General features: G+C 45.6%; 1 protein-coding gene and 1 pseudogene across 6 annotated transcripts in view; one reads left to right on the forward strand and one right to left on the reverse strand.

Moving 5' to 3' along the window:
- The window catches only part of CFAP298 (cilia and flagella associated protein 298), a 28221-nt gene extending 22080 nt beyond the window's left edge, over positions 1-6141 (reverse strand). For 3 of the 6 annotated variants that reach the window (XM_031005189.3, XM_031005188.3, XM_031005190.3), the window contains exons 1-2: positions 5131-5873; positions 1757-1924 (exon numbers count right to left, since the gene is read on the reverse strand). In XM_031005189.3, coding sequence (XP_030861049.2) covers positions 1757-1924; positions 5131-5269 — 307 coding nt within the window. In that variant the 5' untranslated portion in view covers positions 5270-5873. Of the gene's footprint in view, positions 1-1756; positions 1925-5130 lie in introns of those variants that run through there. The other 3 variants (XM_031005187.3, XM_031005191.3, XM_031005192.1) reach the window with 3 other exon arrangements.
- An 8127-nt stretch (positions 6142-14268) lies between these two features.
- LOC115931866 (putative gustatory receptor clone PTE01) lies at positions 14269-15124 on the forward strand (annotated as a pseudogene).
- Positions 15125-15925: the final 801 nt, after the last annotated feature.

Genomic DNA, 15925 nt, shown 5'->3' on the forward strand with positions numbered 1-15925 from the left:
ACAAGAGCAGACAATACTTAAATAAATGGGGTGGCTGCATCTCCATACAATTTTATTTACAATAGGCAACTGGCTAAATTTGGCCTGTAGCCCATAATTTGGTGACCCCTAGATCAGGAAAAAATAATAACTTGAAAGCTTAGAAGCAAAAAAAAAAAAAAAAAAAAAGAAGATGGAATGCCCAAACCTAGGGAAAATGGGGCAAGTTGAAACCATACATTCCTAGTAAATAACAATATTAATTAGACATTGAAAATATTAGAAATACAAGATTGTATTATAATAGAACTGGTTAGGCTGGGCGTAGTGGCTCACGCCTGTAATCCCAGCACTTTGGAAGGCCAAGATGGGCGGATCACCTGAGGTCAGGAGTTCAAGACCAGCCTGGACAACATGCTGAAACCCTGTCTCTACGAAAAATACAAAAATTAGCCAGGCATGGTAGCAGGCATGTATAATCCCAGCTACTCTGGAGGCTGAGGCAGGAGAATCGCTGGAACCCGGGAGGCAGAGGTTGCAGTGAGCCGAGATTGCACCACTGCACTCCAATCTGGGTGACAGAGTGAGACTCTGTCTCAAAAAAAAAAAAAAAAAAAGGTGGTTAACTTAAGAACATATTACATATTGGTTTAATGATGAATAATGAACTGTTAACTGGTTCTCATATTTTTTTTCCTCATCTTACCACATCTTCTTACGTAAGAAAGATGTGGAAGACAACCATTTTTCAGGTTAACACTGAAAGGAAAAAATACTAGGAATTCTTACTATCCCTGATATTTAAAAAAATGTATTTTTGAGCTGCTAAAGGCCTTGCAGGAATACTGTTCTTTTACTCCTAACAGTGTTTTAGGGCTGTTCAATTACAGTGTTTTAAATGGAGCTTTCAATGCAGGTTAAAAAGAATAAGCTATCAAAAAGGATTATCATCAATTCCACATGATCAGCCAAACACTGAAAGGAGAGGAATTTCCTCAGTGTTTTGCCGTGTACTGAAGTGCTCTGCCCCAGAGAGAAGCATGTCCTTGATCAGGGAAGTCCATGGGCTGACATGCTTTCCCTTTCCTCTTTCACACAGTCCATCTCTTAAGATCCCCCGACATCTGCGAACAGTAACAAAACACAACTCTGAATACACTGCAGTGAGTACCTGCCAACAATTATTAGGTGGAAACACATGAAATTGCCAATACTCAACCATTTTTGAGCTACAGAAGGGAAAGGGTCATTTCATCTGGTTCGTCGAATACATATAAAAGCAAGCTGCAACTTATTAAAGAGCAAGACAAAGCTTCCTTTATCTACCTAATTCATCCTAGATTAGAGTTTTACCAAAGGAGCTACAGAGTACAGTATTTTGTAAGTCTGTAGAGAAATGACGAGGTCAATTTTTAAACGTAAAGAACTGCTTTCTCACACCTGTAATCCCAGCACTTTGGAAGGCCGAGACCGGCAGATCATCTGAGGTCAGGAGTTCGAGACCAGCCTGGCCAACATGACAAAACCCCGTCTCTACTAAAAATACAAAAATTAGCCAGGTGTGGTGGCACATGCCTGTAGTCCCAGCTACTCAAGAGGCGGAGGCAGGAGAATCGCTTGAACCTGGAACACAGAGGTGGCAGTGAGCTGAGATTGCGCCACTGCACTCCAGCCTGGGCTAGAGCAAGACTCCGTCTCAAAAAAAAAAAAAAAAAGGAACTGTTTTCATACTTATGCCTGTATCAAGCATGCACATAGAAGAGAAATCCTCACTTACCTTGCCCATTCCTTCGTCCAATATCATCCTTTTTAAATACTGCACCTCCGCTGGGTACACATTTGTCACCCCATTCATCCTTCAATTTCAATTCTTCAATCTGATCATCGGTCAGTCCTTGCATATTAGGAGGGAGAAATATGCCATGTTCGGCTAATTCTTCCATTTCTTAAAAATAAGTGAAAGACGGTATCACAATCGTAACACCTCATACTCCACTGGAATGTAAGCTCCAAAGAGTCAGGGGTCTTGCCCATCTGGCTGACTATTTTGTGGAACAAACATTCATATGCCACTTGCTAAGTGCCAGGCCTGGGCTGGACCCTTGACAAAGAGTCACTGATCCATCCTCAGCCAACAGCACAGAGAGTTCAGGAGCTCACCCCATGTCCCAGGCAGTCGGCCTGTAGATTGAGTGCTCCAATCATGTGTGGTATGTTGTGTTTTCTGGAACTCAGGGAGGGCAAAATTACTATTCATTGAATGCCTGAATATATATTCACATGGGTTTTATGGTTTTCCAAGTGCACTCACATGGACTATCTCATTTAATTTAACCTTGTACATTCCCCCTACCTTCCTTAATTTACGATTGTATCATGTCAGGCTCGCTCAGATGACACATATGCAGCGGATTTTTTTTTTTTTTTTTTTTGAGACAGAATCTCACTGTGTTACTCAGGCTGGAGTGCCATGGCACGATCTCAGGCTCACTGAAACCTCCAACTCACAGGTTCAAGTGATTTTCCTGCCTCAGCTTCCTGAGTAGCTGGGATTACAGGTGTCCACCACCACGCCCAGCTAATTTTTGTATTTTAATAGAGACAGAGTTTCGCCATGTTGACCAAGCTGGTCTTGAACTCCTGACCTCAAGTAATCCACCCGCCTCGGCCTCCCAAAGTGCTGGGATTACAGGGATGAGCCACCGCGCCTGGCCTGAGACCTTCTATAAAACTTCATGTCAATGCTTCATAAATAATTTATGCAAATCAGTGGGGAGGATTTAAAGCAGCTTATACCCCTCAAAGGTAGCAGAGATGGGACAAGGGACTTGGTTTTCTAGTATCATGTTCACTATTCAAATGCATGGCTATTTTTCCTAATTGTTATACATTCACCCCAAAACCAGTCCACATTTTAACCTTGCAAAATTGCCTTCCTTCCTTTCTCCCTCTCTCCTTCCTTCCTGTGAAGGAGGCACCTGGATCTCGGTGTTCCCATAATATTGTGTGAGGACATCACCTGACCTGAAATAATACAGTATTATGAACAAATGGTGTAATTGAATGGGATGTTTATTGTCTCCCTCTCCACCACAGTCTAAGCTACTTATTTCTTAAAAATAAGGGAAAGTTAGACAACATCTATCACAGTTATCATTATAACACCTCACACCCCATTGGAATGTTAGCTTCCAGGGGTCAAGGGTCTTGCCCATCTGGCTCACTATTTCATGGAACAAACATTTATATGCCACTTGCTATGTGCCAGACCTGGCCTGGGCCTTTGACACGGGGGCACGGTACTGGTCTTATTCATCCTTGTCTTTTTTTTCTTTGAGACAGGGTCTCCCTCTGTCACCCAGGCAGGAGTGCAGTGGCGCAATCTCAGCTCACTGCAGCGATCTCAGCTCACTGCAGCATTGCCTCCCGGGTTCAAGCGATTCTCACGCCTCAGCCTCCCGAGTAGCTGGGACAACAGGCATGTGTCACCACGTTTTGTATTTTTAGTAGAGACCGGGTTTCACCATGTTGCCCAGGCTAGTCTAGAACTCCTAGGCTCAAGTGATCCGCCCGCCTCAGCCTCTCAAAATGTCAGGATTACCCGTGTGAGCCACCACGCCCGGCCCCATCCTTGTCTTCTGAAGGCTGAGCATTGGTGCAGAATAAATACATGAATTTTAAGTTCACTAATGTGACTCTTAGCATTCAGCACATTTCCAATTTATAACGTTATAGGAAAAGAAGATGAATTCCTTTTCTCCTCAAATGCTTTAACTTAAAAATAACATTTAATATTGAGTTTGTGTTGGAAGCTCAATTAAGAAACTACACATAAGTTTCATGAAAAGAACCATGACCCTCAGGAATTTCTCCACGGTGCAACTCACATATTCATATAATGTAATCAATACAGTTCATAATAAATCGCATATTCATGCAATTTAATAAATCACATAAATGAATATACTATTTATTGCAAATAGTTACGTTTGTATATTCTATATATACACGATAGTTATATAAACACTTAGTAATATCCTAGACCACATCAGGAAGTATCATCCCGTCAAGTTCAAAAACTATGCTGTCTAATGCGGCAGCTACTCGCTCCACTTGGCGATTTAAATTCATTTAAATTAAAATGAGCCAGGCGCGATGGATCACACTTGTAATCCTAGCACTTTGGGAGGCGGAGGCAGGCGGATCACCTGAGGTCAGGCGTTCGAGACCAGCCTGGCCAACATGATGAAACCCTGTCTCCACTAAAGATACAAATATTAGCTGGGCGTGGTGGTGGCGCCTGTAATCCCAGATACTTGGGAGGCTGAGACAGGAGAATAGCTTGAACCCAGGAGGCGAAGGTTGCAGTGAGCAGAGATCGCGCCACTGCACTCCAGCCTGGGCGACAGTAAGACCCTGTCTCTCACACACACATACATACTATATATATATATAGTATTTATTTATATTTATATATATTTAATTAATTAAAATGCAAATGTAAAATTCGGTTGCCTGGCCGCACTAGCCGCATTCCAAATGCTCTACGGCCACAAGTGGCCGGCGGCTGCCCAATGGACAGCACAGATGGGGGCCCTTCCACCGCCGGAACGTTCTGCGGCAAAGCGGGTGCCCTGGAACCTGCGCAGGGTAGGGAGACGGCGCCGCAACGCAACAGGCCGTTTCCAGGGCGGGGAAAGATCACCAAGGCTTCCTCAACTGTAAGGGGCCGTCCCAAAGCCAGGTGGCTCGCTGCTTTACATCGGGCGACTAAAAATAGTAAATTCAGCTTTTAAAAGCCCACCTAGTTCTCATCTCACCCCTCACACGTGATTAATTGCACTAAGTCTGCTGTTCAGCCCGGCCTTTCGGCTCCCTCCTCCCTCCCCAGCCCATTTCCACGTATTCGCAGCACCCCAAATCCTGGCTCCGAGAGGCACCTGGGCCCACCTCCCAGCCCGGGGTGTCAGACAGGCCGGATCTTCTCCGGTTCCTTATTCATCTCCGGTTAACCCTAGTGTCCCGTTTCAACCCCGGCTGCTGCAAATCTCTTCAATAATCTTCACAAACCTGACCCCTCGGCCCACCCTGCCCCTCTTTCTCCATCCCACGCCGGTCTCTCGATCTGTCGGGCCCACCCGCGAGCCGCACCTGAGCAGAGGCGCTGCACCTTGAGCCGCCCATTATAGACCCGGGCCACCTGCACCGTGAGCTCCTCCAGCTCGGTGCTCCCAGGCGCCTGCAGCAGGAACTGGCTCTCGTCGCCCCGCTTCACGTGCAGCAGAACCATGGCGGTCCCGCCGAGGTACTGAGGCGGTGAGAAGGCCCGGGCTGCGTGGCCCGCGGGTCCTGCCGGCCGAGGGTCGCCGGATCGCCAGCAGCGGCGACGCACTAACAGCCGCTCAGAGTCCGGAATCCCACGCTCCCTAGCCCGCGGTGAGCGGGGGAAACGGCACTCGCTCCCGGAAGTGGATGTTGCCAAGAGCAACAGTGAAACAGAGTTAAAGAGCCGCCAGCTCAAGCTCAGAACCCGAGTGGGGGAGGCTGGGGTGCACCGAGGCCCAGCAATCCACGCCCATGCGGAGCTGCGGCCGGGGAAACCACCCACACAGTCTGAGAGGACAGCTGATTATGAGCGGACCGGCGGAAGGAGATTCGCAGAGCCCCTTCCCGGAAGTGACTGTTGTCGGGGCAACTGCCAAAACACAGACCAAGTCGCTGAAGGGGAGAGCGGACCTCCCAATCGACTGGTCTGGGGCCCGAGATTTCCCCTCAGGGAGATACGTGGGCTGAGATGGGAGTTACTAGATGGGGAACGGGAAGTACGGCGGAAACCACAATCGCCGAGTTCCGCAGCTGCCGCCCCACAACCGCTCCACATTCCAGCGTCCCTTCCGCCGCTTTCAGTCTCCACTTCCGGCAACGTTCCACGCTGTTTCCGGCCTGGGAAAGTTTGGCGGCAGCGACCTAGAACTGAGTCTTGCTGTTGGCTGCTGTTTGCGCGGGTCAGCTTTTCAGGACGGAGGGGCCAGGGCGAGTGTCCGCACTTCTTCGTTCAGGTTGATTTGGATGGCGTTGCTAGGGTAGCTCCAGCGGCTCCTGCCAGAGCGACCCTCCCGGAAATATCCAGCCATCCTCCAGCGGACACTTGCTGAAGGCAGTCGGCGTCAGTCGCTGTTTATTCCGGGCCCCACAGATCCAGAGTCGCTGCTCTCATGGAGCTTATATTTTAGTGTGACAAAAATAAAACAAAAATAAATGGACAGGCCGGGAGCGGTGGCTCACGCGTGTAATCCCAACACTTAGGGAGGCCGAGGAGGGCGGATCACCTGAGGTCAGGAGTTCGAAACCAGCCTGGCCAACATGGTGAAACCCCTTCTCTACTAAAAATACAAAAATTAGCCGAACGTAGTGGCCCGTGCCAGTAATTCCAGCTACTAGGGAGCCTGAGGTGGGAGAATTGCTTGAACCCGGGAGGCGGAGGTTGCAGTGAGCCTAGATCGCGCCACTACTCTGCCTTGGCGACAGAGTGAGACTGTGTCTCAAAAATAATAAATAAACGGACAATACAAATTCAAATACACATCTAAAGAAAACTAAACAGGTTGATGGACTTCTTATGTTTAATGGTCAGGGAATGTACACCTTCTGCGATATTGGGAGTAATATTATCGTCTCCCGCCCTGAATATTTAGAAAAATATCACAGTGGGGTGTACACCCCTGCGATATTGAGAGTAATATCATCCTCTCCACCCAGGAAATTACTAACAAGGTCACGGGGGGGTGTAATCCCCCTGTGATATTGGGAGTAATGTTGTCCTCCCCAAACCTGGATGTTAGCAACAAGATAACAGAGGGGGTGTACACACCCTGCGATATTGGAAGTAATATGATCCTCTCCCCCCCGGATATTGGGAAAAATATCACAGCGCGGGTATACATTTCCTACGCTGTTGGGAGTAATATTCTTTTCCTCTCTGGATATCAGGAACAATATCACAGGGGTGGTGTACATTTCCTTCGATATGGGGAGTAATATCATCCTCTCCCCATTGGGATACTAGGAACAATATCCCAGGGGGGTGTCCACCCTCTGCGATATTGGGAGTAATATCATCCTCTGTTTCCCCGGATGTTAGACACAATATCACAAAAAGGTGTACACCCCCTGCGATATTGGGAGTAATATCATACTCTCCTTCCCTGGATATTAGAAAACAATATCATCAGGGGTGAACACCCCCTGCGATAATGGAAGTAATATTTTCTCTTTTTTTCTTTTCTTTTTTTTTTTTTTTTTTTTTAACAGAGTTTCACTCTTGCTGCCCAGGCTGGAGTGCAATGGCATGATCTCGGCTCACTGCAGCCTCTGCCTCCCGTATTCAAGCGATTCTCCTGTTCCAGCCTTCCAAGTAGCTGGGATTACAGGCATGCGCTACCACGCCCGGCAAATTTTTTTTTTTTTTTTTTGTATTTTTAGTAGAGACAGTGTTTCTCCATATTGGTCAGGCTGGTCTTGAACTCCCGACCTCAGGTGATCCGCCTGATTCAGCCTCCCAAAGTGCTGGGATTACAGGCGTGAGCGATCGCGCCCAGCCACCACTTAGCATTTTCATTTTACATTTGTTGAAGTCACAGATTTATACACACATTGATTGCTGCTTTATTATACACTTGCATATACATAAAATGGGAAATAGAAAAGAATAAAATGGGCACAATATCCCTAAAGTTTCACATTCCGAAACATTTTTTAAATATTTGCTTTTTAGAAATTTGTTTCAATTAAGAAACTGCGGTATACACACACAATGAAGTATTATTCAGCCTAAAAAGGAATAAAATCCTCTCCGCTGCAGAAAAAATGGAAGAGATTGCAGGTCTGTATGTTAAGTGAAATAAGCCAGGCACAGAATGACAAATATTTCATGTCCTCACTTATACGTAGGAACAAAAAAGAAAATCTTGGCCAGGTGGCTCAGGCCTGTAATCCCAGCACTTTGGGAGACCGAGTTGCACGGATTACTTGAGGCCAGGAGTTTGAGAGCCGCCTGGCCAACATGGTGAAACCCCGTCTCTACTAAAAACACAAACAATTAGCCAGGCGTGGTGACGCGTTCCTGTAGTCTCAGCTACTCAGAAGGCTGAGGCCCAAGAAGCGCTTGAACTTGGGAGGTGGAGGTTGCAGTGAGCCTGGACTGTGCCTGTATGCTCCAATCTGGGCAACAGAAAGAGACTCCATCACACACCTACACACAAAAGGAATCTCAGGAAGGTGGAGAGTATAAAGGGGGTTAGCAGACGCTAGGAAGAAAAGGGGTGGATGGGGAATGAGGAGAAGTGGATAATTGGGTCCCAAAATACAGAAAGATGGGGTAAGTGAGTTCTAGTGTTTGATAGTACAGTATGAAAATTTTAGTTCACAAGAATTTCTTGCATATTTCCAGATGCTTTGGTAAGAAGCTTCCTAACTTTCTCATTATGCTGGTTTTTAAGCTCTTGTCTTCTGCTCTTGAAATCATGCTGGTTTTTTGTTTTTTGTTTTGAGATGGAGTTTCGCTCTTCTTGCCCAGGCTGGAGTGTAACAGTGCAATCTTGGCTCACCACAACCTCTGCCTCCTGGGTTCAAGTGATTCTCCTGCCTCCACCTCCTAAGTAGCTGGGATTACAGGCATGCGCCAGCATGCCCAGCTAATGTTGTATTTTTAGTAGAGACGGGGGTTTCTCCCTGTCGGTCAGGCTGGTCTTGATCTCCTGACTTCAGGTGATCCACCCGCCTTGGCCTCCCAAAGTGCTGGGATTACAGGCGTGAGCGACCACACCCGGCCCATGCTGTATCCTTATCTGTTGTTTGTTGTTGTTTGTTTGTTTTTGAGCCCAGAAATAACTTCTCACCTATGTGTTCAAATGATTTTTAACATGAGTGCTAAGAAAGCTCATTGGTGGAAAAGCAGCCTTTTCAAGAAATGGTGTTGGAGAAACTTGATTTCCACATGCAGAAGAATGAAGGTGGACCCTATGTCACACCAGGTGCAAAAATTAACACAAACTGGATCAAAGACCTAACCCCAAGTGCTAAAAGTATAATATGCCTCAAAGAAAACACTGGCCACACTTTCATGACATCAGATTGGGCAATGCTTTCTGGGATATGACACCAAAAGCATAGGCAACGAAAGAAAATTAGATTCCTTGGATTACATCTAAATGACAGACACTTTTGTGCACCAAAAAACACTGTGAACTGAGTGAAAAGATAACCCATGGATTCGGAAAAATATTTGCAAATCATATATCTGAAAAGAGGCTGATATCCATCATGTATAAAGAACAGCTAGAACTAAGCAACAAGAAACCCAAAGCATCCCATTAACAATGGTCAGAAGACTCGAGTAGACGTGTCCCTAAAGAAGATACAGCAATGGCCAATAAGCATCTAAGATGATGTTCAAAATCACTCATCATAGGGAAGCGCAAATCAAACCAATAATGTGATACCACACATTAGGATGGATATGATAAACAAACAAGCATTGGTGAGACTAGAGGGAAGTAGGAATGCTCGAATATGATTGGAGGGAATGTAAAACCGTGAAGCAACAGTGAAAATAGTATGGCGTGTACTGGAAAAATTAGAAACAGAATTATCAGATGTTCCTGCAGTTGCATTTGTGGGTACCTACCAAAAAGAATTAGAAGCCAGGAGTGGAAGAGATATTTGTACACCCATATTCATAGCAGCATTATTCACAACAGCCAAAATGTGGAAGCAACCCGAGGGTTCGTGGACAGATGAATGAAAAAGCACACTGCAGTTCATTCATACAATGGAAGACTATTCAGCCTTCAAAAGGCAGGCACTTCTGGCCGGTGCAGTGGCTCCGCCTGTAATCCCGGCATCTTGGAAGACCAAGGTGGGCGGATCACCTGAGGTCAGGAATTCAAGACCAGCCTGGCCATCTTGGTGAAACCGTCTCCACTGAAAATGCAAAAAATTAGATGAGCATGGTGGCGTGTGCCTATAGTCCCAGCTACTTGGGAGGCTGAGGCACAAGAATCGCTTGAACCCAGGAGGCGGAGGTTGCAGTGAGCCCAGATTGTGCCACTGCACTCCAGTCTGTGCGACAGAGTGAGACTCCATGTAAACACAAAACAAAACAAAACAAAACAAAACAAACAAAAAAACCAGACAGGCACTTCTGACACAGGCTGCAACATGGATGAACCTTGAAGACATTATCGTCAGTGAAATAAATAAATCCCAAAAGGATAAACATGACCAGGCTCAGTGGCTCGCACCTGTAACCCCAGCAATTTGGGAGGCTGAGGCAGGCGGATCACTTAAGGTCAGGAGTTCGAGACCAGCCTGGCCAATACGGTGAAAGCTCGTCTCTATTAAAAATACAAAAATTAGCTGGGCGTGGTGGCGCACGCCTGTAATCCCAGCTATTTGGGAGACTGAGACACAAGAATCGCTTGAACCCATGATGTGGAGGTTGCAGTGAGCCGAGATCATGCCACTGCACTCCTGCCTGGGCGACAGAGAAAGACTCAGTCTGGAAAAAAAAAAAAATGAAACGCGGTATGATTCCACTTCTATCAGGTGTCTAGAGTAGTTAAACTCATAGAGTTGTGAACTAGAATGGTGGCCCCCAGGGGTGGGCAAGAAAGAGGAATGGAGAGTTTGGTGAATGGGTGCAATTTCCATTTTGAAAGATAAAACTGTTCTGGAGATGACAGCGGTGATGGTTGCTAAACAATGTGAATGTAATTAATGTCATTAAACTGTAAACTGAAAAACAGTGGAAATTGTAAATGTTTATACTGGCCATTCTATATGAAATAATATATATTTATAATTTTTAATATTTATACGTGGTATATTTTCCCATAATCAAAGATGAAAATTAAAGCAGTTGGATCTTTAAAAAGAAAAGAAAGAAGTGAATAATACATACCAGCTTTCTCCTGATTAGAGGAAGAGCCCCAAAGCTTCTATGGACACTCACTTTTCTCTTCTTCTTGCATTATTATGAGGAAATCCTTAGAGGTTGGGGAACTTGGGTGACTTTGGCTAATGAGGAGCTCTGTGCCTTGAGGCCCCCAGGCCACAGAATAGTAAATACTCAGTCTGTGCCTCCAGCCCTGCAGTGTGAGGTTCCAGTCCTGTGGGCTCCACACCCGTCACCTGTATCAGGAGGCTCGTGTCTCACCCTGTCTTCTTGCCAGCCTTGAGGACGGAGTCTGAGCCTCCATCGTGCACCACGCAGGGAGGACAGTGGACCTGTTCTCCGTGGTCACGGCCCAGCAGAGGGGAAGGGCAGTTCAGTAAGTGCTGAGGGACCGCTGGGAGGCTTGTTTTGTTTCCTCATCCTCAAGACAAACAAGAGAGTGCGGTGGGCAGATGGGAGGAGACCAATGTGCAAACTTCCACTCAGCAGACTGTGGAGTTTCTGTTCTTGGTTGTGGTGGGGGTCTCAGAAATCTTATTCAAAATTTTGCTTTCCTCCCCCACTGGTTGTCCTTTTCATAGACATCTCATCCATGATAGCAGGGAATGAGTCCCTCTAAACTATTCCCTAAGAACAACAAGAAGATGATGAAGGTGATGATGAGGATAAAGAGGATGATGACAGACACCATGGCACCATGAACCCTTACTGAGGGCTTCCTAAAGGCCAGACTCTGAGCTCTGTGCTCTATGCAGCTTGTTTCATTTCATCTGCGTAGTCTCCCAGTTATTAGTGCACATTTCGTTATTATTTTACAGACTAGAAAAGGAGCAACGCATTTTCATATAACTTGTACCAGATCATGAAGTCAAAAAGGGTGAAGTCCAATTTGAACCAGGCAGTCAAAGTCCAGACACATGGCATTTGGCCAGTCCTCTCCCTGCATCCAACCTGCCCTCTCAAATCCTTGTCACTCAGGCCGATGCCCCTGCTCACTGTGCCCTTCCCTTTGGGGGTTCCTTGTAGACCACAGCTAGACCAGTGGGTGCCACAATCACTGTGTCAAGTATAGAAAGGGCAGCTGAGATCACATCAAGGATTCCAGAAAGAACTGGCACAGGATCATTCGGGATGCATCTCTCCCTTGCCCCTGTTCCTGGCTTTCCTTACAGCTCTCGACTTCCTCAAAGGAGTCATCAATTCGGAGTTTGGCTTCCATTCCTATTGAGGAAGCTGGAAACCATTTCAAAAATGCTCCTCAGATGTGCCTGTGGTTAAGACCTCTGAGCTCTGCTTAAAACTTTTTGAAGCTGGGTGTGGTGGCTCACGCCTGTAATCCCAGCCCTTTGGGAGGCTGAGGCAGGTGAATCACAAGGTCAGGAGTTCGAGACCAGCCTGGCCAACATGGTGAAACCCCATCTCTACTAAAAATAGAAAAAAATTAGCCAGGCGTAGTGGCGTGCGCCTGTAATCTCAGCTACTTGGCAGGCTGAGGCAGGAGAATAGCTTGAACCTGGGATGCAGAGGTTGCAGTGAGCCAAGGTCACTCCACTGCACTCCAGCCTGAGCAACAGAATGAGACTCTGTCTCAAAGAAAAAAAAAACAAAAACAAAACCACAACTTTTTGAGAGTTGGAAGACCATGAAGTATAGTACCCGGGACTTAGAGTCTGGCCATGAATTTGGAATACCACCCTTTCTACTTATCTGTATGGCAAGGGGTGAGATGTCCATCCTCTGAGACTCAGCACTGTCATCTGAGTTGATTTCTAGTTGATCCAATGGAAGTGAGTGATGATAAAACCGATCGTGGGTGCCCGCTGCGTGATCTCTATGTGATGGATGCATAAAGTAAAGGCAAAGTGAATTTTAGATACATTCATTAATATTTTAAGCTTAAAGTCCATACAATTCACCGGAAATATTCCCTGACCTGAAGTTCTGGTTTCCCTGCATTCCAGACAGGACATTTTGTTTTGTCTTTGTCTCGGTAAGTACTGAGTATTGTGAGAGGAACAAGTGAGTGTCTTCTGTTTCTGATTCCCCAGAGTCTATATCTTGCTTGGCACATAGGAGATAGCAAAAGGAAACATCGATGTCAATTATTGAATCGACACTTCCTTGGTTCACAAAAATTGGCTGTCATCAGTGTGACTTCGACTTACTTGATTCTTTTCGTTTTTTGTTTTCTGAGACGGAGTTTTGCTCTTGTTGCCCAGGCTGGAGTGCAGTGGTGTGATCTCGGCTCACTGTAGCCTCTGCCTCCCAGGTTCAAGCAATTCTCCTGCGTCAGCCTCCCGAGTAGCTGGGACTACAGGCGCGCGCCGCCATACCGGGCAAAGTTTTTGTATTTTTAGTAGAGGTGGGGTTTCACCATGTTGACCAGGATGGTCTTGATCTCCTGACCTTGTGATCCGCCCTCCTCGGCCCCCCAAAGTGCTGGGATTACAGGCATGAGCCACCGCATCCGGCCAAACTTTCTTATGAAAATTCTAAGTCCACCTAAGCTAAGGACAGGAGTTATAGCTTACACGAATTTTAAAACAAGACGCACCGATTTGAGTAAGCAATTACTCTCTTGAAGGAGAAAAGTCAGAAAACATAATGAAATCACTAGGACCTAACTGGCATGTGGAACTATTTTCTGCTTATGAACTATCAACTTTCATTTCATTTCCAGATGGCATGGTTTCAGCTGTTATACAGTGTTTATAAATGTTCTAAATCAAGGGAATTTGTATCAATCTATTAGAATAAAATAAAATATTTGAGTTCTTAATTTCCCTTAATTAGGATAACCTTTTTCTTAAAGTGAAGAGTATGGTTTTATTACATATTTTTCTTTGGAAAAGATAAGCTATATTTTCTAGCAATTACGAATTTGTTATATATGATGATCTGGTTCTTGGAACATTCTTGAATCTAGTGTCTCTAAGGCAGGTGTGTAGAGCAAGAAGTGAATAACACAGAAATCAATGATGAAAGCTTTAGAAGACAATAGAGTTTGTCAGAACTGCAAAATATTGCTGAGTGTGGATTGCTCTGAAATCTGAAAACATGACTTGTGAATTGCTTATATCCAAAATGCAGACACAATGCTGGGTGTTGGTTTACTTGTTTCCGGTTTTTCAACCCTCTTTTTTAAGCAAAAGGTGTCCAAACTATACAGACCCACAGAATCTAACGGATGTTTTTATATTCCTCCTCCTAGAACCCTCAAAGGATCCAGCACTGCAGCCGGTCGTCACTGGGCTGTTCCTGTGTGCCTGGTCACGGTGCTGGGGAACCTGCTCATCATCCTGGCCATCAGCCCTGACTCCCACCTCCACACCCCCATGCACTTCTTCCTCTGCAACCTGTCCTTGCCTGACATTGGTTTCACCTCCACCGCGGTCCCCAGGATGATTGTGGACATCCAGTCTCACAGCAGAGTCATCTTCTATGCAGGCTGCCTGACTCAGATGTCTCTCTTTGCCATTTTTGGAGGCATGGAAGAGAGACATGCTCCTGAGTGTGATGGCCTGTGACCGGTTTGTAGCCATCTGTCACCCTCTATATCATTCAGCCATCATCAACCCGTTTCTGTGGCTTCCTAGTTTTGTTGTCTTTTTTTCCCTCAGTCTTTTAGACTCCCAGCTGCAAAACTTGATCACCTTACAAATCACCTGCTTCAAGGATGTGGCAATTCCTAATTTCTTCTGTGACCCTTCTCAACTCCCCCATCTTGCATGTTGTGACACCTTCACCAATAACATAATCATGTATTTCCCTGCTGCCATATTTGGTTTTCTTCCCATCTCGGGGACCCTTTTCTCTTACTATAAAATTGTTTCCTCCATTCTGAGGGTTTCATAATCAGGTGGGAGGTATAAAGCCTTCGCCACCTGTGGGTATCACCTGTCAGTTGTTTGCTGATTTTATGGAACAGGCGTTGGAGGGTACCTCAGTTCAGATGTGTCGTTTTCCCCGAGAAAGGGTGCAGTGGCCTCAGTGATGTACACGGTGGTCACCCCCATGCTGAAACCCTTGATCTACAGCCTGAGAAACAGGGATATTAAAGGTGTCCTGTGGCAGCCGTGCAGCCGCACGGCAGCACAGTCCAATCTCAATATCTTCTTATCTGTTCCATTCCTTTTGCAGGGTGGGTTAAAAAAGGCAGCAAGATCAAATAAGAATGATATCACAGGGTGAACACCCACTGTGATATTAGGAGTAATACCTCCCTAGGATATAAAAAATACTGTCACAGAGTATACACACGTGGGGTACACCCACTGTGATATTAGAAGCAGTATCTCCCTAAAATATTATGAAAAATATCACAGGGTGTGCAGACTGTGTGATATTAGGAGTAATATTTGCCCTGGTTATTACGACTAATATCAAGGGTGTACACACACGGGGTAAACTTACTGTGATATCAGGAGTTGTATCTCCCTAGGATATTATGAATAATATCACAGGGTATACACTATGTGTGTACATCCACTGTGATATTTGAAATAATATCTCTCTATGAGATTACAAATAATATCAAAGGGTGTACACCCCTGTGACATATTAGGAGTAACATCCTTCTAGGGTATTACAGATAACGTCACAAGGTGTACACCTTCTGTGACATTTTGTACACCCATTGTGACATTAAAAGAAACAACCCCCTAGGATATTACGAATAATGACACAGGCAGTTTACACACATGGTGTACACCTCCTGTGCCATCAGGAGTAACATTCCCCTAGGATATTACAAATAATATCACAGCAGGTGAACACACATGGTGTACACCCCATGTGACATTAGGAGGAACATGCCCCTAGGGTATTAGGAATAGTATCACAGGCGTTGAATACGCATGATATACACCCCCGGTGACATTAAAAGTAACATCCCCCTAGGATATTAAGAATAATGTCACAGGGAGTACACCCCATGTGACATTAGGAGTAACATCCCCCGAGGATATAACGAATAACATCAGAGGGTGTACA

Source organism: Gorilla gorilla, chromosome 22 (genome assembly GCF_029281585.2).
Source record: "Gorilla gorilla gorilla isolate KB3781 chromosome 22, NHGRI_mGorGor1-v2.1_pri, whole genome shotgun sequence".
NCBI lineage: Eukaryota > Metazoa > Chordata > Mammalia > Primates > Hominidae > Gorilla > Gorilla gorilla.